General features: G+C 37.9%; 1 protein-coding gene and 1 pseudogene across 3 annotated transcripts; one reads left to right on the top strand and one right to left on the bottom strand.

The window, feature by feature from the left end:
- Nucleotides 1–6,811, top strand: part of LOC128150656 (NAD(P) transhydrogenase, mitochondrial-like) — a 30,891-nt pseudogene extending 24,080 nt beyond the window's left edge.
- A 6,566-nt stretch (nucleotides 6,812–13,377) lies between these two features.
- On the bottom strand, nucleotides 13,378–24,763 carry DTWD1 (DTW domain containing 1). Of its 3 annotated transcripts, none has more exons than XM_052807983.1 (5): nucleotides 24,510–24,763; nucleotides 21,668–21,949; nucleotides 20,443–20,586; nucleotides 18,894–19,167; nucleotides 13,378–14,539 (listed from the first exon to the last, which is right to left on the bottom strand). In XM_052807983.1, the coding sequence occupies exons 2-5, from the start codon at nucleotides 21,941–21,943 to the stop codon at nucleotides 14,310–14,312; spliced, it is 924 nt and encodes a 307-aa protein (XP_052663943.1). In that variant the 5' UTR covers nucleotides 21,944–21,949; nucleotides 24,510–24,763; the 3' UTR covers nucleotides 13,378–14,309. The 3 variants fall into 3 exon arrangements, with proteins under 3 accessions (XP_052663943.1, XP_052663944.1, XP_052663942.1); XM_052807984.1 differs by lacking the exon at nucleotides 24,510–24,763 and adding an exon at nucleotides 22,761–22,921; XM_052807982.1 differs by lacking the exon at nucleotides 24,510–24,763 and adding an exon at nucleotides 22,327–22,359.
- Between the last annotated feature and the right edge of the window lie 658 nt (nucleotides 24,764–25,421).

Below are 25,421 nucleotides of genomic sequence, written 5' to 3' on the forward strand. Positions count from 1 at the left end.
AAAAATTCCTAAGTTTTTGTCTTGTATCTGCAATAGGTGGCTCTTTCTTCCAGCTAAACTGATTTCCAAGGAGACCAGTGTCTTTGGTTTTTTTGTTCTGTATCTGTAGCCTGTCTTAATTTCCAGTGCTTTAGCATTAAAAATATTTTAGTGCTAAAGTCACTATAGCATTAGAGTAGCCATGCTTGCTTCCAGGTTTGCTGAACTCGGCACCATTTGTACTTGGGCACCAGTAGTTGAGTGCTGGCTTGCTTACAGCATCCATGGCTAGGATGATAATTTTTACATCGGATCCAAGCTACACCCCTGGATTAGTGTGAAGTCTTGGTGTTACAGGACTCTCCTCAATTATGGTAATGGTATCAAGAGAGCAATTCTTGAACCGCTTCATTGCAAATAAATGTAAGGTTTTTGCACGCACATCCAGGACTTGCTGAATGCTAGCCACAATGCAGTCTTGCATGTTAGCTGAAAAATTTGGCATAAATTATGAGGAATCAACAAAGCATTCTGCAGAATGTTTATCTAACCCTATAGAAATTCCATAACAATTCTGCAAGACCCTGCAGGATCACACAAACCACACTGCAGAGATCCAAAACTTTTTAGCCAGCAGCAGTGGTGTAAAATAAGCTGTGGATGTTTATCTAGTCAGATATATATGTAATCCTAGCCATTGCTGTAACTGTGGACTAGTTTTGGAAAGAAATAAGAGTAAGGGTCTTCTCCTGAAAAATAACAAATTATTTCAGCTCCTATTATGCCTGTATAATCTTGCAGCAAAAATTCTAAAGGCGTATCTGCTTACATGACCAAACCCAATAATGATCATAAGTAACAATCTTCTGCTAACTGTGTGCTTGAATGAGCTTTTGTTTGCTTTTGTTTAACTTATTAAATATTTTAGGAATTATATCATTTCTTGAAATATTAATTTAATTTTTCTTTTCCTTATGTGGTGTTTACTAAATTGCAGGGACTGACACTGACAGCTGTAGGTGGAGCAGATATGCCTGTTACTAACATACCAGTTACTCTGGCCGAGCCTTGTGTGCAGAAGGATTTCTCCGTGACAAAAGCCTTGACAATTGTGGGTGCCTTGATTTGGTTCCTCTGGATGGAGCTATCCTGTCACGTGTTGTGTGTGTGTGAAGGAAATACCACTAGTTTGTCCCCTTTTCTGTGTGAAATAACAGTAGGGCATCTACTTTAGAAACTGCTGTAAGATGTGGGAGATTGGATGACTGGACTGGCTTCCTGACAGAATTTTGCTCATAATGGTAGTAAATAATGAAAAGTTACGGCAACTGGATAGATGTTACCTTAAATGTCAAAGATAGTAAAGAAATCGGAATATGTCTGGGTTGCACAATGTGGAGCTGTATAGAGATATCCAGCCAGCTGCAAGCAGTATATATGTGCTAGGAGAGCCCTTCCTCATTTTTACCCTTCTTTTAAGTAGCTCCTTTACCCATAGCTCAAGCACTTCCATGTGGCACTTCACTGAAGAGTGTAACATGCTAACGCTTCAATGCTGGCTGGTCACAGGCATGATGGAGTGGGCATTGACTGGCACTCACGTGTCAGCATGGGGATTAAACTACTGGCCTTCAGAGAGCTGATTCCTTCAGATCAGAGTGGTGGTCTTGTACCATAAGAGAACTTGCATAGCTTTGCCTGAGTTCTAGTGGTTCTGTATGTTAACAGTTCCTAGTACACTAAACCTGGCAACTGAACTTTAAAAACAATTAGGAAAAGCAATAACAGCAATGTGATTTACTCTTAAAACCAACAATGTAAGTTAACATTTTATGAAATGCTGAATGGCCTTCACTGAAGGATCTCACGCAGCAACTGACGTTAAGGAAATGGGAAATGTGCTGTTTCATAACAAGCAAAATGGGAGATGTTATTTAAACAAAGAACATCTTTGTTTTGCTAGGAAAAAATGTTAAGGTAGTTTAGGGAAGAGAAGAAAAAATGTTTAAAAATGGCTTGAAAACAAGGTTTTCTCAAAGGTGTATCTGAAAATCTGTTTGAAATGTGTGATTTTTATGCCAAGTGGGATGCTGAAGCTTTCAAAAAAAAAAAAAATGCAATGCAATACTGAACTGTTGAACCATTGCCATATCAGCTTCACAGCTTGTTAAAGTAAACTTTAATGAGCTGAAGAATAATGCAGTCTGCCTTCCCAAACAAACTACATGGGAATTTACAGCAAATGAACTATTTATTTTGGGATTCTTTTAATGGACTTGGAACTGTTGTTTTGACCAATATGCTTATTTAATATGTTCATATTTAGGCCATGATCAGACCTTTGCCAAATGTCATTTTTGGGTGGATATGGCACAGCATCTACAGCAGGAAGGAAACCTATGGAAATTGTTGGACCTTGCACTGAAGCTGGATTAGACCAAGCTATCGAAATGATAAAGGAGTCTAATTCTATCATTACCCCAGGTGAGAGTTCAGATATTTGTTGTTCAATTACTCAATAGTAGGCTTTTCAAGCTACCTTGAGTCTTGCATAACATTCTGCATATTTCACTGTTCACTGTCACTTGAATCATGTCAAACTCTTTTTTCCATTTCTTCTGAATCTATCCAATTCATGCTTGTTACCCAAATATTAAAATTGTTAAATACCTCTTCTCTCCTTATATGTCACCTGTCTCACTGATGTTAGCAGTCATTCCTGCCTGGGCTTTGCCCATAAATACAGATCTCTACAATCATTAGTCAACTTCATGCCCAATCATCTCTGTTCCAATGTATATGCTATGCTTCCTCAGAAGCTGGAGTGTCCTGAGCTTTCCAACAGAGTACCATTTTACCTCACTTTGAAATCTGTTCTGAAAGCCAAAGCCTGCCGAGTCATTTACTTGCAGACTACCTGAGTGCACACTATTAAAGCATTGCCCACCTTCACCTTGACAAGTCTACTCTTCTGTCTTTGATGCTAGCTTTTATCCTTGATTTTAAGTGTTTCAGGGCACAGATTTTGCTTTCTTGTCTTTTGCAGATTAGTGCTAAGTATTAACTGTTATTTTAGTGATGTACAAATATGCGAGAGACTTGAAAATTTGCACTATAGACATTAAAAATACAATATAAGCTAAGAAGGAGGTTATAACAAATGTTTGGTCACAAAATACAAGGCTGTATTACTCCTTTCCTATGTTTGCAGTGAAACCTTTTGTTCAGATGTATTAAAAAAGTACGTTTTTGGGACTCGGTGCCTACTTGTCACCAGTAAACCCATTTAATAGTGTCCTGGATGTATGTGACATTAGTGAAAGCTGAATGCTTCCTGATGTATTGAATTACAACCATAATTAACGTTATAGTTCTAATGAAAGATGTTGGTTAACCAGAAGTATCACACTTGATAATACATCTTGGCAGTACTACAGTCCTCATCCTTTTGTAATGGTACAGCATAGGCCAAAAGGGTTCACCAAGGTCCTAGACCTAAGACTACACTAATCTTAATTTCATCACGTTTATGCCACTTGTCATATCCTGGAATTTTGAGGCTTTACTATTGATGTATATTTCAGCTATGATGTAAGTCAGACCTGCTCTTTATGATTAGACCTTAATGAACAATGCCTCACTTTATATCTGTGAACTCTGCTGGAAGTTTTTCTCATCTTAAAAAAATAATGAAGGCCTCTAGCATAGAGCTGGGGACAGTGGAAATACAAAGAATTTGGGCACAAACCTTGAATGGATTTTTTTTTTAACCTTTGAATGGTACTGGATTATAGCAAAGAAAAATGAGGTAAGTCACTGAAGTTACTTCACTAGGCCTCCCTCTTCATGTTAATTCTAATAAAATCCCTTGCTCTTCCTAAAAATGGGTAACCCAGCACTGCTAAGATTTATGCAGGGTAATCAGCTATTCAGTCTGAGATTTCTCTGAGAATAGCAAGCTTTGGCCAACATTCATTTTCAATTTGCAACAATAACAAAAAAGTTTGTGTCATGATATTTTAGGAGAGTTTCATTTCTGTAGGATAACTATACATGGAAAATATTAACGGAGATAAGGAAACATTCAGTTTTCACACATCCTATCTACAGGACAGCACAGCCACTGAACTGAAATGTGCTAGCTAATCATTCTTTCATTATAACAAATTGCAAAAAGTTATAGTATATTATGAATGCATGTGAACAAAAGACTATGGTTCCAAATATCTAGGAGAAGATCCTTAAATAAAATAGGTTTTATGCACTGGATTGCCTGAAGCTATTGAGCACTTGCTACATAGCTGGTTGATCTGTTTTGCACCTCTGCTGAAACCTGAGGTAAGACCTAGGTCTTCTCCCCCACTAAGTTACAAGTGTTAGAAGCACTATATATACCTACAGTTGTAATCAAGCAGACTTCTCCAGCTGACCCAAGAACACAGTTGGCTTCTTTCAGATGCAGCTGCATGCAGTCCTTAGCCAAATGGATGGGTCATCATGATGAGGGGCCTCTGAAAGGAGAGGGATATGGAAAAAAAGAAAGAGAACTGCCAAAGTGCCTCCCCCAGCAAAGCAGGCTGCTCTAGAGGGTAATGTTAAGTCCTGTTGTTTTTGTATAGTCACATTAAAAAATCCAACCGAAAACACTCAAAGTCCTAGAAATTTGTTATTAGTCAAGATGTTTATATACTCTTCCCCTGAAGGTTAAAGAAATTATTTTTAAAAGGGTCAGAGGCTTTATTTGCAATAAAATAGTGAATTTCAAATAGAATGCTGCAGTGTTAAAAACACACACACACACAAATCGATGTTCAGGGTGTTAATGATTTGTGGTTTTAATTTTTCACTCACTTAATTGTCTCTTTTGGGGTTTTTTTTCTGTATAAGTCCTAAGTTTGTGAGGATGGCAAATCTTTCCTAATATATTCCACATTGCCTAAGTGAGGAAGGCCGTAACAGCTGTGATCATTTCTCTGGAGATGCATATGATCTGTAGCATCAGAAAAAAAGGCAAAAATGGCTCTATACTGCATCTAGGCCTTCTCCCCTCCTTCTGAGGCTGCCAACTATTAAACCAGAGACTACGTAGGCCACTGACAGGTGGGGACCTGGTAATTTCAACAGCACCTTTTCAGATCTTTGTATCACCTTGCACTGGCCATATTTCTTTCAAATAACAGTTCTTCACTGCTTTATCTGTTTTAGAGCTGCTTTGCTTCACTGGACCCAGCTTAATGGATGGGATTCAAACTATATGATTTTGTTCCAAGCAATATGCAGGCGATAGCTCATAAAGGAAGGTTTATGAGCTAAATTTAGTACCATGGGATCTTGAATTTACTGTCTCTGAGAAGACTCCATGTCAAATGTTTTCAGCTGACAATCTTAAAAAGTTTCTGACTCACTGTCCATCCTATAAACTCAGTCTGGAAAGGCAAGATGATGTATCTACTTTTCATAAATGTCTGAAAGAAGTGTAGCTTCACTGCTGTAAATGAGGCTAATCTGCTTGCATTGTTTTATCTGGTGTTCTAAGTTTGTCGATGTTATATTTGCAGGCATTTTAGGAACTTAGCATGGAAAACAGATATTTCTGTGTTAGACTGCTTTTATTCCCCTCTTTACTTGAAGTAGACCTACTGCTGTCTTACACCTGGAGGCTGTTCTCCATGTAACAGTACACTAAATTCCTTTGGCTCGTGCATCTCAGTCACTTGGAGGGCTCTTGCAGAAGATGATAGAAAAATGGCACAGCTGGAACATCCTTGCCCTCTCTGGTTGCCAGGCTCCTGGGAGGCATAGCCAGCCCTGTGGTTAGAAAGGAAAAAAAAAAAAGGAAGGAATTGGTAGGCACACAGGTAAGTGTTTGGCAGAGGATCACTGCTGCTTTTGTAGATGTCACGTTTCACAAACCCATTAAAGAGTTACTTGAAGGATTCCAATGAGCATGAGGATAAGGGTGATCTAGTTGATACTGCTGGTGCTACAGCTCTAAACTAAGCCCCATTTCTTTATCAGCAGAATTATTCTAGAAACACACCATTCATGAGCACTGTGGCTAGAAGTTTTAGGAATTATTAGCAATTTTTAGAGCTGTGTTCTACCATCTTAACCCAAGCTGTGGAATCTCTTGGACTACTAAAATGTTAATTCCTGGACCTACAATGGATTGTGTGTAAATGGAGTGCTTCTTGAATGCAGAACCATGGAGCTGAGGAACTGAACAGAATAGAGATTGTAGGTTTAGACCATGAGTAGTGTTGAAATAAACCACATGCTATAATATAATGGATGTCATCCTCAGATTCCACATATGCGCTCTATTTAGCGACCTCACAAGGGCCTTGCATAAGACTGCCTCTTAAATCTTAGGAGTATTTATTTTCATGATATCTTACTCAGAGAATGCACAAAAATTTTTTAATAGTTTTCATTAGCACATGTAACTGCCAAGATTCGATTCTAGGTTTGAACACCAACAGATGGACCTAATTTTGTCATTCAGATGAAACAACAAACTGTCGTCATTTATTGTATGCTTGATTAATGTACTTTGGTGTTGTCTTGATAACTTGAAGCAGTGGCTTTTCCTTTCATAATAACACATTTTGTAATATATTTCCTTTTTGTCTCAGATACAGACTTGGCTCTGGTTATTGGTGCAAATGACACAGTAAACTCAACAGCACAGGAAGATCCCAAGTCTATTATCACTAGCATGCCAATATTGGAACGCTGGAAAGCAAAAAAGGTGCTAAAAACCAATGACAGAGTTCAGTACAGTGTTAGTTATGATATGTTAATTTCTCACCAGAAAAGTGCTGACATATAGAGAGATAAGCAAGAAATGTCTTTTCTTAACTGATGCCTCACAAGATGAATATACACAGGCACATGTTTAACTGAAAATGGCCACTGCCTATACAGAAGTGCAGGGGCCTAGAAAAAGAAATCCTGGCTGCTTCCATAGGACCATCTGTATGTTGGAACAGCTACAGTATTGGATGTTACCTTGCTTGCTTGAATCTACTGTGTTAGTTTTCATGGACTTCAAAAGATTCAAGATTTTTGTTTCTTACCCCATTGTATTTTTTCAATACATTCTCCTTTTAAAATGAGCAAAATCAGTTAGGCTATGCCTACTTTACACATTATTCTGCATTTAAGAATTTATCAGCATAGTTTCATTGGCAAATTCCCTGGCAGCTGCTTCAGGCATTGATTTTAAACCAGTTCCCCAGATAAAGTAAGCCATATTCAAGGAAAAGAGGAAGCTTTTGGCGATGTAAAGGTTTCTATGTTATATTTTTTTGCTAACACAGTCATGATAGAAAAGAATGCAAGCATTTTTGTACTCTTAACTGACATAGGTATGCAGATTGAAGCCAATATTCTAAACAGACTTAGACATGTGTGAGGTTAAAAGAGGAAGTAGCGTAATCCAACTGCTTCAAGTAGACTGAGGTGCTTTATATGATGTTTCTGAAAATTGAAGCTGTATCAAGTTGCTTCCTTGTCTGCTGTAAATATGAAAAAAATTGATGCTGCAGCATTGATTCAGCCCAAAGGAAGCCTGTGAACAGAGAAAGCTAGATAGAATGTTTCTGTTGCACAGAATAAACACTAGAAAATGCAGGTTCAGGTCAGCTGGAATTCATGCTGCATTTGGCAAACAATTTAGTCATGAAACTGAAGCCCCAAAAATAATTTTTGAAAGAAATAAAACATTTATGATGATTTGAAATACAGAACTTTTATTTAGCATTAGCAGCAACATTTGAAATGAAGTCTGTAGTTTCATCTTGAGCAAACTTGTTTGCTGGAACCCAAAGTACTGTTCTTCTGTAGAAAAGACACTACGGATGCTTTTTTTTAGACTTACAAAGAGTCTGATTCTATTCAATTCATTAGTATCTGTCTCCAAAGCAAATAGTTTCAGAAATTGTACTAAAGCAGACCTTTAGACTGTGAGGGTGGCATTCAAGTTTATAAACTTGAATATTATGGTTTATAAAAAAAAAAACCCAAGACTCACTGATTATATGAGACACTTCAAAATGGAGTGCATCCTAGGAATGTTTTTTATAATTCAATTTTTAATTGAGTAGAAGTAAGGTTTTCCATATGGAAACCAGCTATCTCATTGATGAAAGCCTCAAAAGTCCTAAAGTATGTTTAAAACCAGGACTTGTAGACATTAACAGATATAGACATTAATAAGACTAGAGATTATAGCCAATCATGGTTGCTAGCATGTCTGTTGAAGATTATACTGAGACATAAAACGTCACAAAAAATGAAAAATCCATGTTATTTACCTCACGGGCAACTTGTTTTATTAAAGTTACATGTTATTCCAGATCATATGCACAAAATGTATTCTCACAGAGTAAAGGCCAGGTCTTATCTCTTTGGTAGTACAGAAGATATACTATAAAATTTACAGTTACATTAATAGGTTTACATGCTGTTGTTTGTAATAAAATTACATTGAAATAAATACTAGTATGAACTGAGGAATTTATAAACTAATTGCATATTATTAATAAACAAACCAAAACATCAGAGAAACGCTAACTCTGATTTTTTTTTTTTTATTATTCTCCAGTAAGTAATCAAAAGACAGAAAAGAAAACATCATGTTGCATTATATATAACATGATTTTTCCATCAAGGGTCACATATGTGCATGTTCACTGTAGGTGTTCATGCATGCAATTATTTGATGAAAACGTATAGTTTTAGTACCAGGGTGGGTGTGCTCTTGCTCCTTTCTCCTCTTCTCTGCTAAACAAATGGTGGAGCATGATCCATGGCATTTTCTCTGTGCAGGGCAGTCAGAATTTCTGTGTAATTCAACAGTCTCTGAATTTTTCTTTGCAGTTTTACTCTTAATTGTTTTGGAATAACCTGTTTACCCTTTAGGCCTCTTTTGGCATGCCCTGTTAAGCCTGGGTGGATGTGCTTAATTTTTTTTTTTTTTTTTTTCTTTACAAATCTAGTCCTGCAGTGCTGCTTGGAGATGCAAAGAAAGTGTGATACTTTACGAGGCAACAGTAGGGAACTACACTAGATTCATTAGCAGTGATATTCAGAATGGTGAAAAGGTATGAAATATTTGTTTTTTCAGTGTGTTGTTTGGAGGGATAATACAGCACTCGTGCTGGATAGTGCATTCAAACTTAACAAATTAATTCCTAGTCAACTACTCATCTGTGTACATTAACAGGCTCAGCTATATGTCTGTATCTAATTAAAGTATACATTTGCTCTGTACATATAACAGTTTATTCTTTAATTTTGTAAACTCTGATACCACACTGATTTTCTTTGTCTTTATGTTCCCTAAGACAGAAACAGCGTAGGAGAAAATCTTTGGCTTGTGTCCTAATGCATTTATGGCTAGGAGGAAGGTATATATTTATTGATATTTACACATGTGCACATACTTCTGTATAGCTCTTCCATCCCTGTTGGAAAATTTTAGCATCAGAACCTTTGAAGTAACAATACTCAGACTTTAGATTTCATGCTGAGTTCAACTGGCTTATGGGCCCAGCTTTATATGTAGAGACACGTTATTTGGAGGCAGAAATTAACTTTACAGGTCAGGGAAGTGAAATGCACAGGATCACAGGTTGAATAGGACTCAATCTTGGGTATACTGGTATGGAGGATCCTCTTCTGTTCACTCTTCTGTGCTATGTTTCTAACCATCCTATTGCAACACCAGTGGTCTGAAAAGTCAGCAGTAAAATCATAATTGATTTGAATGTGATAACAGCACCAGTATTGCTAAAGCTAGACAAAAAATTCCATTTTCAGTGAGGTGAAAATACAAAGTCTATTCTGCATTAGAGAAGTAGTTCCCACCTCTTGCTGTGGGACTCGAGCGATTTGAATTTTTTTCTGGCAGGTAGTGGTGAAGAAACCACACAGCTATGAGTGTCTTTAATGTGATACATTACTTTCAAAATTCTACAGCATCTGATTTCTTTTCAGAATCCATAAAATGGCAGCAATGCGTTATCTTTCCCAACAAGTGAACAGGAAGAATGTTGTAAATTTTTCATATAAACAACTTACTTTGAATGTTGGTATTACTAAGTGTCACTAGTCAAAATCAACATTCTTACTAATGACAGCATTGGAATTTTACTAGAATAATGTCTCTCAAGACAAGAGATAACAGTTCAGGAATTATGTTGAGTTGTTCAGTACCTTAATGGGTGACCTCATATTCTGGTGTCAATAGATCAGCATCTTACTGCCACATGATCTCTTCATCTTAGTGGGAAAGGTTTCCTGTTTTAACACTGCTGCAGTTACCATTTTGTGTCACAAAACAAGTTTGATGAATTCAGCTGATGCGCAGCTTCCTGGAGTACTTTGAAACACAAGTTAATGGTACCTGGGAGTGTATTAACTGCATTATAGTAAATGATGGGAAACTAACAGAAAGTTCCCCCCCCCCGTATTTTGGTATTTTCGAAGATAGGGATAGGTGGAATGGATTTTCACATCACACTACATTTTCTGTAAGCATGCTATGACCATCATTTATGAAGACAGACTGATTTTTAAAGCATTCAGGCAAAATACTGAAACTCAGTGCAAGAGAAATGCAAGAACAGGTCACTACATTACTCTGCAGTTGGGTCTGATGAAGCCTATGTAGAAAACCAGATGGACTCAAACTGAAAAAAAAAAAAAAATTGCAAGCAGCAGTAGCAAAGGATTTAAATTAGGTGAGATTACAAATACTTTGGAAGGTTCTGCTGTAGATTCCAAGTTGCCATCTCTTTTCAATCTCAGTGTACCTTCACCCCATGCACTGACATGACCCTTTATTCAACCTAGGCTTGGATGACATTTGTGCTACCTTCCAGGAAAGGAATTGTTTTTTGCAGCTCCCTCTCTTATTCATTTTGAGAAAAGGATTAAATACTCCCTCTGACCAAGCATACAGGCATGCTAAAGTGAAGCCACTTCACGCGCCTGGCCAAACAAAGAACAAAAATACCCACAATAAGCAAAAGCAGATGGCTTCAGTGGCAGGAAATGAATGAGCCAGACTGCAGGTAAAATGGTTCTCTGAACACATCATGGAGGTTTGTAATGACAGGTTCTTTGTTATCTGGGGCCTCCCCACAGGAGGCCAGATGTCTTCTGTTGTGAAAGGAGATAGATAGAGATGCTCTTCCTTTTCCTCCCCCTTTAACTTATGGCTGTTTAAGTTACTGCTAATGGAAGTAGAAGCCTGTTTTCCCCCTTGCTCTCTGATGTTTTTGGAAACAGAAGAGATAGTGAAGGGGTATTCTGATATGAAAGAAAAGGCCCAGAACTGGCCTTTACCTCCCCATGACCCTCATTTTAAAGAACAGGGAGGTCAGTGCTGCTAATTGCACTTGAAAGGATTAACCACTTGATTGCTTTCATTTGGTGGAAAAAAATTATTCAGTCTCAAAGCTGCAAAAATATATCAGCAGTATTGAGACATTTTCAGCATGAGGTCGATGACTTGGTTGGTTTGGCTTCTTATACCAGTACTGAAATTAAATAGAGGGCTTAAAATATTTTTACAGAGGGGAGAGCAGGAGATGGGAAAGAAGGGGAAACTGTATCTCCTGCTCAGAGAAGAGATTTGCATCAGAAGTGACAATAACCTCCTTCCTGCCTTCATAAAAGGTTATTGCAGGAATATCAACAGACCATAATTAATTACAGATATTAGATGTGCCTCTGTCACTTGGTATAAGACTGACTCTTGCATTACACTTAGGTTGCACTCAAAGAAAAAGAATCTGAACCCAATTCCTGGACACAGTGTTCCAGATTTAAAATCTTTTCTGTACATTGATTTCACCTGACAATTAAAACTAACCTACTTTTGGAATGGATTCTTAATTCCCATTGTTCAAATAAAGTGAGGTACACAAAACTTAAATTTGGAAACCATTTTTAACCTTATGAAACTATTTTCCAAAAGTAACAAAGAACAGCTTATACAAGCTTTTATCTGACCTCTGCTTCTTAAATAAAAAAACATGTTTTCAGGGAAATATGTCTTGGAAGTAACTCCCCCCCCCGATTTTTCTCTCTGGTTCTTGTAAAACATTAGGTCAGTGGGTTAATTTTATTTTTGTTTGTTTAAAGTGGGTGAAAGTTTCCTTCTTGAGCTATTATACTTGTAATACTTTTTTAAAATCACACAATAATCCTTAAGAAATACAAGAACAGATGGAAATGTCAAAAGACTATCAAAATTCATACCAAAGGAAATAGCATTAATCATTGTAAAAAGCCCAAATAACCCCTCAATAGCAATAAGAACCAAATGAATAAGAAATGTTTCAATAGCACTGAGACATGACTGCTGATTTTTCTCACTGCCTGGCACATGAACTCAATATAAATGTATATTTAAAAATGATCTTTCTCATTCTGACTTCAAGCCTGTGTTTCTTGTGGTGCTGTTATAGTTCATGCACGCTTCATGTGCACTTCTGTACCTTAACTAGCATTTCTTCTTGCAAATGGAGGAGATCTTTTGGTTGTCCACTGAAATGCATTTTTGTATGCATTCACTTGTGCAAATAAGCATACAAATCTGAAGATAAGACTTGCAGAGAGAGTGTATTTGTATCTTGTGTTTTAAGCACTATTAACTTTGATTTCAATATCTTAAAGCATTAAAAAGCATAGTACAAATCAGTTGTTTGAGCTTGTATGGACTGCTGAGTAAGCGTAAAAAGATTTTCTTGAAGTATTTTTCAAGGCACTGTTTCTATGTTCACCAGGGTGTGAGAGTGCCCTCCTGGAGAGTATGCTACAGGTGATAATTTAGGCAGATTTTTTTAAGGAAAATATACAACAAAAACTTCAGAATTTTTGTTACAAAAATAATCTATTATAATTTTTCAATCTGCATCACTTTGACAAGATTTAGGTTTTTTTCTTAAGTAACAGACTTCTGAGAATATTCAGAAATATCTACCCATCTTACATTGTACCTCTAGTGAAACAGTTTTTCTACCTTAAGACTATAATTTTTACAAACGTGAATTTTTCTGTGAGAACATCCCAGTATGGTAAGAATATATTTGTATAACTCTTGCTTGTAAAGATATAGCTTAGGTCTATTACCTCTGCTAGCATTAGCTGTACTGGTATAGCTTGGCAAAGTCACACTTGTATAATTACATTCACATGTGATGACTCTGCCAGCAGTGCTACACATACCAGCAAAAATTTCATCAGCATAGACAAAGTCTTATTTATGCTGTTCATATTTGCACTATTACTGGAAAAGAAAAAACGCAGCAGATTCATAGTCTGCCTAATTTAAGGAAGTCTTGTCAGAAATGTTGTGGTTGGAACCACCATCTTCCCTATTTCTTCTCTGCAAATTACTTTGTCTTAGGTCCTGCAAAAAGATCTACATTTTCAGACAACTCCTACAGTACAATGAGCCCTTTCTGCTGCTTAGAATACAAGTATGTGGCTTCTACAAAATTTTACTGTCTATGATACACCATAGTGACATTTGTTAAGTTAGTGTTCCCCAAAATAATAATGATATTACATAATAATAATAAAATCTTAACTAAATTGACTTGTTTGAAGTCTAAAATTATCCAAGAAGTTGAGAATAATCTTAATAGAACAGTATGTGAATGGTACTATAGACATCATGCAACGTATAATGATGTTTAAAGAGATTGCTCTTTTCTATTACTAGGACAATTTTCCAGAATTAATCTTGAAAGTACATAATTTAATTCTATTCACTTAACTAATGTGGTCTTTCATTTTGTATTGGCGCACCTCCCCACCCCACAAATTAAATACCATCCCAATAATTTCAGTAAGCTTTTGATGTCATGAAAGTGAAATCAGTATCACTCAGTAAAACACAAAGAAAACACCTGAAACAAAGTATTAAAAATAATAGAAAGCTAGCATGCTAATTCCTTTTTACGGTTAGAGAGATCATTCCTTATGGCAAGAGGGGTCAAGTCCTATCCCCACCTCAGGAAATACTCTCACTGTGATGAGCATATCAGTTCTCTAGGTTCAAACACAGCAATGTTTAGCAAAGCATAACTGTTTTCAGTAAGCAATTCTAATCAGACTGCTCATCTGAGTTCTACAACCTCAAGTGTGCAGGACATGAGGTCTGCAGCTTACTTTTGGACAAACACTGTAGCCATTATTAAGAGTACAATCTATTTCCAGATTTCAGTTAGATTAAAATAGTTATGTTTGTGCAGGTTATCATTACAAAAGAAACAATAAAATGTACTGTTATGTACCTATAGACAGACATCTTACTCTTTTCCTGCACAACACTTGGCATTTTTAATCAATGTGTACATAAATGAAAAGAAAAAAAGCAGATTATCATATTGTCCTTTGTAATTCTCTTTCAAAATCTCCTGATGATAGTCCACAAGGAAATAATAAATTGCTTCTATTGTGGAAAGGTATGTATCTGGCTTTCCCTTCTGATGACGCCAGAAGCAAGTTTTCCTTGTCTTCAACTCAATTTGCAGCAACCCTGTCAAGAAAAAAAGATGACATAGATTAAACAATGTGGATTGGTGGATGGGATGCCAAACAAGTCTTTAGTTTTGTTTTCTGACTTTGCTGCTAGCCTGTTAGATGCCTGCATGCAAATAATTTCTCTTCCTGTACCTCCTTTTTTTTATTTGTAAAATGGAGGCAATAATTTTATCCTCCTTTGTGGACCACTATGAAATTTGATGAAAAAGCGCTGTAAGTTCTAGGTTACAATCCTCATATTTGTAATTAAAACTTATAGGTTATCCCTTCGTTCGTATAGCCTCACAGCCCTCAGTAAACTGCAGGGTGTCTTCAGATGCGAAGAGTGAAACCCATACCTACAAAGACTCAGCAGTGTTCATAACATGATTAATAAACGTCATCTTTTGTAAAGCTAATACCTTTCCAGTATAAAACAGAATCCCTCAGACTGTTAGTTTTGCTGAACTGAGGAATATTTGCTAAGATTTATGCTTGTTAAGTAACTGAAATATCACTGGGATTACTCAGGAGTAAGTACAACAGAATCTGGTCATTAATTTTATTAGAAACTAAAAGCATTCCCACTTGAGATGAAAGAAAGAAATTTGGTCTCTATATGGCACATGAAAATCTTTTATCTACCATAGTCTCTGTAACTGTTTTATTATTCAGATGAATTTTAAACATGTATCTTGGTTTTTATGTTCCTTAAGATGCACAAACTTCTCAAAATGAAAACCACCTTTATGTGTAATCACTTTGTAAACAGGATGGACAGTTGGACTATAAAGAATAGTGTATACACCTGTCAATAATACTAGGATCAAGTTGTAAAATTATCTTTTTCTAAATGTGAAAATCTGATACTAAGTGTGTGTAATGGGATGGTTTAGTACAAGTAATAGTGTAAATTACAATATGGTTTAAGAATTGCTTGGAAGTTATGGACAGAGAAGTTTGGACAGAGAAGATTCAGTAAGGTCCGAATTCAGGAGTGCAAACTGGCTTATAGACAAGCATTTGTAATTCCATACTTTTAACCTTCAAACTACGTTTAATTCTTTCTACTGTAACTGCAAGATGGATTTAGTTGTTTACTTTGCGGTTAGCAATGTATGATATCTTGCATAGTAAAAGAGACCTCTTCTACAGCATTATTTAAAAAACTGAACAACAGGAGATTCCATCACTGAATTTAAATTTTATTGCTGGCATTTTGGAACCAAAAATTCAAAATTACATAGTCTAACTATTACCTCTAATAATCTCATACATGTGTATTCAAAATAGTAATCGGAAACTGCATTAAGCTTGTTTCCCTCAAGAGGTTTCAATACTTGAATTCTCAGCCCTAACCAAAGTGAAAAATTTCATCAAGTTCAGTGATATTTCCACCTTAACAGCAGTGAACTAAATTTAGGGGATGATTCCTCCACTGGCAACTCCCACCTCTGTGGTTTGAATATGAACAAAAGTTCATTTTAGGCATGACCACTGACACTACTGAGCTTACCACAAATGCAAGATCAGTTAATTGCAAACACAGAATTTTAGGAGTTTTTTAATAAAAAAAATTAGAGGGGGTTAAGGGTTACAGTTTACTGAGCATGTTTCTATCATCTGTACTGTATCTATATGCATACAACCAAAGGCAATATTTTATTACAAATACTGATTGTTCATATGAAAGCCTAAAATACTAAGGAAATCAACATGTTGGTTTTGCTTTTTTAGCATCCACATACTTTGAGCTCATTAGAAATAAATGTTTCTGTGAATCTGAGATCAAGAAAAAATGGAAATACAGCTACATTTAAATCTGCCTAGGTAATGTAACCAACTTTCCCTTACAAAAGTTATTCTGTGTATGTGTCTTACGGCAGACAATACCTTTCAGAGAGATCTCCCACCTTTCCTTAAGCCTCTGGTTTTTTTCCTGATATGCTACATCCTATTATCACAGCACAGTCCCTGTGTTCACTATAATAAATCGAATGCTCAGACCTGTAGGATCCTATATTAATTGTGTTTGGTCACTGATGTTACATCTAGAGATGCTAAGTTCTTATCAACAAGATGTAAGTTGTAAAGTTTACACACAGGCTGAAGCCTGTTGCTTATTCTGAGCCTTCCATCACCTCTTCATCCCTGTAGTTTGTATAGTGAACTGGGAGATCCACTAAGCTAATAAAGTAAGACATTTGGCTAATACAAAGTGGATCAAACTTACAGGAAAAAATACCAAAGCAATCTGTTTCTTTAACCACCATCTTGATGTTGACAATAAGCTTCATCACTCATATGAAAAAGTAATCATTAACATTAGATGCAACTGTTTCCTTTCTAATCTAGTGATCGCTTTTAATGAAGTAATCAATCCTGGACATTACCAACTTTCAAATATTTCCTGTCTTTAACACAAGTGATTTAGTTTTGCTTTCTCAAGATGTATTACACCACTTTTCCAAGAAGATATAGAAGTATTTTTTTGTCCAAGTTTTCTTGGCTTTTTTTTTTTAAGATTGATGTACTCATTTGCTTTCTCTTGCAGTATAATTAGCTAGATTTACACTCTATATAAATGCAGGCTTACAAAACACAAGGCTTTTCTTTACATTTTCTTGGCTTTGTTAATGTTTCCATCCTGTGTTTCTTGAAACTTAATCTTTCTGAATAAGTACAGCAATTACTTTTTAGTTAGAATTATGAACACTCCTTTTTGAACTTTAATATATGAGGAATATTTTGTTGGATGATGACTTCATTTGTAGTTGAACTGAAAAATGACAATAGTTCTCTATTTTTTCATGTGTGTACAACACAAAAATTCCATCAGTTTATGCCTAAGGAAACTCTGCCCCATTCATCTTGCAAGTCAAAATTGCAATCTCTAAAAGGAGTATTAATGCAACTTACATCCACTATGATGGGCGCTAAGGAAAGCAATGAATGCATGGGTTGTGCACACTTATACCTGCTGTATGGTGGGTAACATTCTCCCCTGGGTGTGGATAAGAGTGACTTGCATGACACTAGTCACACCTTACAGCAATCCTGAAAGGTGCTCAGGGAAACAGAGGACTGGAATACAGCTGGAACAGAGATGAAGTTCCAGAAAAGAGGGAACAGTCCACCAGATCAGCATTCACATGGGGTAACTGGAAATCGTTCTTTAAGAGCTCCAAAGTAACACCAATCATTAATTTTTTAATGATATACTGCATAAGCTTCCATGGAAATCTTCAGTTCCCCTGGCTGCCTGTTACTTTTCTTAAATTCATCCTTTTAAAATAAGTTCCATATGCTTTACAGTAACTTGCAACATGCAATTACTCTAATCTTTACAGTAATACTTCAATTTATTTGATAGAGTATGTTTTGTGTTAAACTAAATACTTAGTAACAGGATTTTAATTAGCCAATACATTATACTAACATGTGGGATTCTTTAATAAACTGACTAGATAGATACCAAGGCAACATTCATCTTGCCTGTAAGAAGTCTGTGAAATTCCCTGTAGGGTCCAGTGCAAAGGAGGCATGAATAAGCAGTTATATATACTACATATAAACTTGATAAGCTGCGTCCCAGCTAAGTGCACCTTTTTCACTAATGAAAGTATTTTCAAATTCCTATTTATTTCAAAGGAAATGGAATGCTGTTGCTAAATTGTTTTATCTTTTATGGTTTTATTTAGAATACTTAAATGTAAACTTCTTGTAATGAACCTAAGACAAAAACCCTTTGCAGAATTACAAGTTTTTGCTTTCAGAGATGGGAAGGTGTGGAGGGCAAGGAGGCATTCCCCTTTTGTCTTGAAATTAGTGAGGTCATTGAAACAACCATGAAACAAAGAACTTTACTAGAAAAAGAAACCAAGCCATAACATATTTGCGCTGAATCTCCTAGATCCCTCGTTCACCTTCTAGTGGCCCGTCTGCTACTAGCATGTATAAAAATGGTCCCCTGGGTGTCCTGAAAAAACAGATAGCCACCTGCAAAGGAAATCTTTCTGACTTCCTTCAGAGGTCATTCAAACTACTGTTCTATTGTCTAACATGACAGCTTACGTTCTGTGAGATTGAGGAAATTTATTCCAATAGAGAGGTGGGAGAAATAAATGTAAATGCTTTCTTAATACTAGTCTTACCATTTTGCAAAACACGTTATATGACATGAAAAGTAATGGAGTCTTTGGCTCAGGAAGTCTTCTACAGCACTGAAATAGGCTGTTGAATCTTTCATGTATACTCAAGATATAGGATCAGGTATACACTTATATCATGCTCAGGTCTGTTATATAGACATATATTTCCCTTAATCATTCCTGTAGCAATAACATCTCAATATCAACTTTTTTTTTTACCTTGAAGTCGTTCATCAGTTATTATTTTGTTAGTTTGATTCCAGGTACTGTCAATAAATATTATTTTCTTCAGTCTAGTGCCTTCACTCCTGTTGCTCGAGATGCATTCGTTTAGATTTTTTTCTTCTTTAGGTTCTATTTTTGCTTGCTTAAGGCATGGCTCTCCGGAACAGTCATTGTCGTTATCACAAATGCTTTTCTTAGTGTACTTTTGGAGATGGAAAGCAATATCTTTTACTGAAACTGAATCAGGGCCAGGAAATATAAGCGCTATCTAAACGAAGAAAAGAAAGAAATCTGACTGTCAACAGAATCTAATAAAACACCAGGAATTGTTTCATTAAAAAACAGAAATTTTCTATCCCCTCCCACAAACATGTTAAGTCAGGACATGACAAAAAAGCATTTCTTAAAAAACATTCTATTGTCTAAAAGGATAAAAAACTATGTTAAAATAATGAATAAAGACACTTTATTAGAGATCTTTAATTAAATGTCACCTCCACGCCTCTACTACTAACTCTAATAATTCTGTAAAAAAAACTTTTTTCAGCCAAGGCAATGGTGTCAGCCCTGAGGAAGTTCAGATTTCACTTGTCATTGCAGTATATGGGGCAGCAAGGCCATAAAGAATAGTTTCTAATTTTGTTCACAAATTTTAGACCAGAAGAAATACTCTCTTCTGCCCTTGCATCTATTGCAGGTCCCATGAATATCTTAAATGAAAAAGACCAGTGATGGCCGTATTTAGTATTTTTTCAGTATCTTATTGCAGCATTCAGAATCTGTGACTTGGAAAGCCTGGACAATACAAAATCGCTGCAATCTCTTCCCACTTTTGCCTGCCTTCCCTGTTCCTCTTTCTGCTTTTTTCAGCTTCCTGCCTCTTTGTCACCTATGCTTTCCTTGATGGCTCATTTCTTGAAAAAAATAACATCTCTATCAGATATGTACATTATCTTCCTCTTCATGTAGTCAAACAATAATGAAAAGTGTTAATTATGACATCAAATGTGTAAATATTAGATTTCAGATTAATCACATCATTTAAATGAGCATATAAATCCAAGGCTTTTTCAGGCTCTGTGCTGACTGTGATAGACAATAGTTGCATTTTAGTAGGTTTTCTCTGTAACAGCAAAGTTTAAAATTTTAAGTTTAAATACTGCAGCTGCTGAATATGATGAGCACAACACCTAACTACTGTTTAACTTGCTGTATGTTGAATACTTTCATATGTTTTGGCAAAATATTTCTTACAGTACACAATGAATCAAATTATCCATTATCTGTGGTGGTGAATATAGGAAATTCAGGGTGGTTAGATGGCACTACAGTTTTTCTAAACTTTGGAGGATGGTCCATAATCACTGTATATTTGTAGGCCCAAGCTTTGAGAAAGTGCAAGATGGAGTGGAGTGGATTAATAAAATAATGCTTTCCTCCCACTCCCTCCCAGCAGAGTGCAGTACCACTGCAGGACGAAGTACAGCAGATACCTCTGCACCTCTCCAGCACAAAGCCCAGCTATCTATATAGAATTTCTTACTTCATGTCTTTTTTCTTCATATTCTGGAATGCAAGGGTATTTATAAATTGTAACATCATCAGGTGCCAAGAGCTTAGCATGCACAGCAGTGCTTTTGCCATCTGTTTCATTTGGGTGTTTAATAATGTCAATCTTCAAAGGTAACTACAGTAAGAAAGAAAAAAAAAAAAAGGAAACAAGCAATATTTATGATCATATATATGGGTACAAAAATTTGTACAGAAATTTATGCAAAATCCAGGAGAAATCCCCATGGGCATGTAATTAAGACATATTTGACAATTTTTGACAATTTTTTTAATAGGTTTAGAACTAAACTAGAGACAGGTGACAAGAAGCACCTATTACATTCTTTCAGTTCATATAAATACCTAAGTATGCAATGAATGCAATTTGGAATGCTGCAGTAGTAGTGTGGTAAAAAACTCTAGAAATAGTATCAGTAAGATAAATAAGATGTGGTCTTAATTTGAGCAATATAATGGTCCTAAATATGAATACTAATATGTATTAGGTATTTACTCTATTGCAAAAATGGCCATTTCAATGAAAATACACCTAAATCCACTAGGTCAAATTTCCAAAGTACTTCTAAAGTATTTTCACAATGCTTTCAAATTACAGAGTGTCTTCAAAATGCATTTTAGTTCCTAGGTGATTTTGCACAACGTCTTACTCCTCTCTGATGGTTTCTCTAAGTATTTTAGCTGAAAAGCATTACACTTTTTATTCTTTATTTAAAGAGTGGTTATCTGAATTATACAGCCATGACATTTAGGAATGCCTTTTAGCTCACACTTACTTTATGTAAAATTCATTCTTGGTTATAGACAAATCATATTTTTTGTTCACAATATACTCTGTTCTGGCCAGAATTCTTAGAAACTGAAGAATGAAGGTAAGAGCGCTGCAAAGAAACTTTTAGGAACTAAGTGAAAACACATCATTTGCTTGAGAAGCTGAGTGACTTCAGCTTATCTTCTCATCTAGTACATACATAAATGTTTATCTGAGGACTGAAACACTGTCAGTGTTTGTATGTGTAATTCCTCAAGTAAGAGCAATAATTTTATCTAACTATAGTTTATTCATACTTATAGCTGTGTTAAAGATGAACATCTGTAAAGAATGAATCAGAAAAGAAATTGTCACAGACAGACTGTTCCCTGTCCCCAGTAACTAAAAGGCACAAGAATATTACAAAAAATCCATAAGAAATATTAACCTTCACAGTCGGAATTTCTTTGGTAGGGACAGTTTCAACAGGAACAAAGCATGTATAACAATAAAACATCCTTGAACTACTGCATCGGGGGCATTTTGATCTCCCGCTCTTTTTTGCTTTTTCAAGCACTTCCTGCGATGCTAACTGTAATTGTTGAAGTGGGTTATCTTGAAACGATGATGGAGTCTGCAACTCTAGACTTTCCAAACATTCAGGATTTCTTTTTGGTCCTTGAGAGTTTTCTTCATTTAAAAGCGTAGATGAATTTAAAGACATGGTTAGCTGAAACAGACAATATGTTGTAGCTGTTAAGTAAAAATCCAACATACTATGAACTAATTTATTGGACGTGATTCTGTATGATCCTATTTAGCAAAAAAATACTCATTAAAGAAGGTATTTCCTGTAACAGAAAGAATAATAAAATAATCTGATTCAGTTGTTATAGCACCAAGAACTCCAAACAGATTTCAGAAGAGCATGAGATAAACAGCTAGGAAGAACTTGAGATCTGTATCCTTAATGCACACATATGCACATTCATCATTTTATTAAGATAAGTTATCCCACTCACTTAACTCGTGCAGAATTATATTTTTTTTTCTATTGGTAGGATCAGTGTCTAAAAGCTTGTGAAAACACTGGTAGACACTATTTACCTGGATGAGCAGTCCCATTAGTCCTCACCATGACTACTGACAATGAATTAAATGTCTACAGGACAAATCCATAAGAGAAAAGTCAATTGTACAAATTTAGATCTCCATCCTGAAATTTATTGTGTGTGGGCAAATGGAACTACCTGAATGAAATCCCTGTTGACAGAACTTTGTGAGATAAAAGAAATCTTCCAGGAGCAAGGCTTGAGGCTGAAAAATTAGTCTCAAGAACTAAAACACAGCTTTGGTGCTCCATAGACAAGATATAAGTGCTGACCTAGTCTAGACTCACTCTGCAAGCTTGGATTTATTTAGTAACATTGATGGATTTTTTTCAGGTTTTCTTCAGGACACGTCTCACCCTCCGCAGCTGGCATAAAATTTTCACTGTGTACTCTGGGTAACATATCAGAAATATGACTGTATGTCCATACCTGAACCAGACAGAATTTGTATTGCTGTGTGCAGAGGTTCACATTCACAGTGACAGTTTTAGTGAAACCCTTCTGACTAGATCACTCAGGGTCTTCAAAGCAGCCCACAGTCAGGAGCCTCACAGCCTGCAGTAGTCATAAACTGCCTTTTGCACTCTGTGCTGCATCATTTAAAATGAAAAAAGTCATTCCCAGTATTTACTTTCAGCTAATTTAGGTTTACTTTTTCATGTCAGGGATCACACTTGTGAAATGATGTAACAAAACAGTCATGTTTAACAAAACCAAACAAACAATAATTCCTGAGATGTGATTCAAAATTAAGTGTTTAAATAAAACCAAGTGTAATTTAATTGAAAAATAACAAAACCAAAACACTCTGCTAACTTTCCAATAAAAATTTAAAATTAATCCCAGAAAAAGTAGTTGTTATTTTCTGGTAAAATTAAATACTCATGCATGCTATGACACCTTCCCCTCCCCTGCTGACAGGCTCTAACTTTGGAAAGGTCAGGGATGTCCATTCAAATAAACACAAAATCAAATATCTATACAAATTTTATAGTGCAATTTACTTTTAAATATCTCCGAGATAAAGCAAATGCCCCCAACATCTGAGACTAACCCGTACTATTATCAAGTCTCCTCAAGCAGCAGAGAGGGCGAGAGGCCCTGTAATTTGACATGCATTCCCAGCCAGCAAACTGACTCTTTTCAGTATAATGTCTTATGGCACTGTGGTGTTCAACTATGACACCCCAAAGCACTTTCGTTATTGATACTGACAAGAGATATGCTGCTCCAACGGCACAGGAAAACCTTTGTTGTCTCAAAATAACAGCTGTCCACCAAGTTACAGCAGTATACTTACAGTATACTTTTAAAAAAAAGACAGCAATAGAGTTTACACGACTTTTAAGATCCAAATCTCGACTCAAGACATAACATTTTAAGACCGTAAATAACAACTCCATCTATACCTAACTGAAAAACCCAGATAAATCACTGCCGCTGGAAGGTACCCTCCACATTCCAACTGCCCTTCTAAGACAACTTAAAATCTCAGTTCAGGACACAGGGGTTTTGTGTAAATTTCATGAAGTGCCAGAAAGCACGCCCATCTCGGTTACGGCCGTGTGAGCTCACCCGTCTCTGCTCACCAATGCCTGCTGCGCGATGCGGGAGCAGCACGCTTCGGCCTCAGCCCGCGGCGGTAACCGCTTCCCAGGAGGCAGCCGACCCCCGCAGCCGCGAGCCAGGGGGAGGGCACGCTCCGGCACTTGACGGGACTGGGCCTTTCTGTGGCGAGAAAGTCCCAGGGCAGCATAAAGCAGGCTGCGGGAAACGCAACGGAGCTCTGCGGGGCACAGGCCGCCGCTGTTGTGGTGTCTCACGGCAAATCACAGAGCGGTTCTGCTGTCGCGGCCTGACTGAATGGCGCCTGCTACCGCAGGGACGCCAAGGCCTCTGAGGGCAAAGAGCCGCCGCCTACTGCGGGCCGGCCTAGCCGGCGGCCACGGCGGCGGTCTAGGGCCGCCCCCCACCGCGGAAAGAGCTGCCAGGCCGCCCCGCGCACGGCCCCGAGGCCACGCCAGCCCCGTCGCGGCCGCCTGCCCCTCGCGTTCCGCAGGGCTGCCCCGGAGATGGGCTGCCTCCGCGCCGTGCTCCCTCCTCTCTCCTTCCCCCGACCCCCGTGGCCTCGACGCCCTCGCGGTGGGGCGAGGAGTTCCGCTCCGCTCCGTTCCTCACCCGCTCCCTCGGTTCCAGCCCCTCCGCGGGCCGGCGCTCGCCGCAGAGGGCCGCCCGGCTCTTCCGCGGCCCTCACAGGCGCCGGAACGAAAGTGTCGGGCTCGGCCGCCGCGGGGAGGAGAGGGCCGGAAGAGTGTGCCCGGGAGGGTGCTTTTCGGCGCGGCGCGGTTGCTAGGGGCTCTTGGTGACGGCACGCGCGGGCGCGATGGCAGCGCGTGCCGCCGAGGGGCCGCGTGGCAGCCCCACGCGGCAGACAGACTGACTGACTGACTGACTGGGCGGGCCTGAGGGCCCTTCTCCGCGGCGGGGTGTCCTCCTCTCCCTCTCCTTCTCCTCTCCCTCAGCTCGGCTGCGGCCCGGGGTCACCCCCCGGTAGAGGAGGACGGCTCGGAGCAGCCTGAGTCAGGGTGTAGCTCATAACGGGTCGTCTCTAACGTTGGATTTTGTGTTTATCTGAGGGCCTCCCGCCCGGAACCGGCTTTTCCACGTTTTGTGTCACAAAAACCCGACCAGAAACCACATCCTGTTACCTGTGGGGAAGAAACCCGCCCTTTCTAGCGGGTTTCCGTTCCAGGTTTTACTAGCCCCCGGGAAAGATCTATCCTTCACTCTCCCTGCGGCGTTTCCTCGCCTCGATGGGACGCGGTGCCGTCCTGCGGGGTCTGTTTGCTCGGTAGAAGAACCTGGAAACCGTTGTGGTGGGAGGCTGAAGGTTTTGTTTCACTCCCTAGTTAACTCCAGGAAAGCTAGATCAGTTAGATGGGTTTTTTTCACCTGGTTGTCCCCCGTCCCCCGTCCCCCCCCCCCCCCCCAGTAGTATGCTTACTGCACACTTAGGGTTGACTTCAAGTGGTGGAGGAATCGTGTTGCTGTATTCCTCTCTTGTTTTGCATCTCTCTTTACATAAGGACA

The sequence above is a fragment of the Harpia harpyja genome, chromosome 14, assembly GCF_026419915.1.
Source record: "Harpia harpyja isolate bHarHar1 chromosome 14, bHarHar1 primary haplotype, whole genome shotgun sequence".
Lineage (NCBI taxonomy): Eukaryota > Metazoa > Chordata > Aves > Accipitriformes > Accipitridae > Harpia > Harpia harpyja.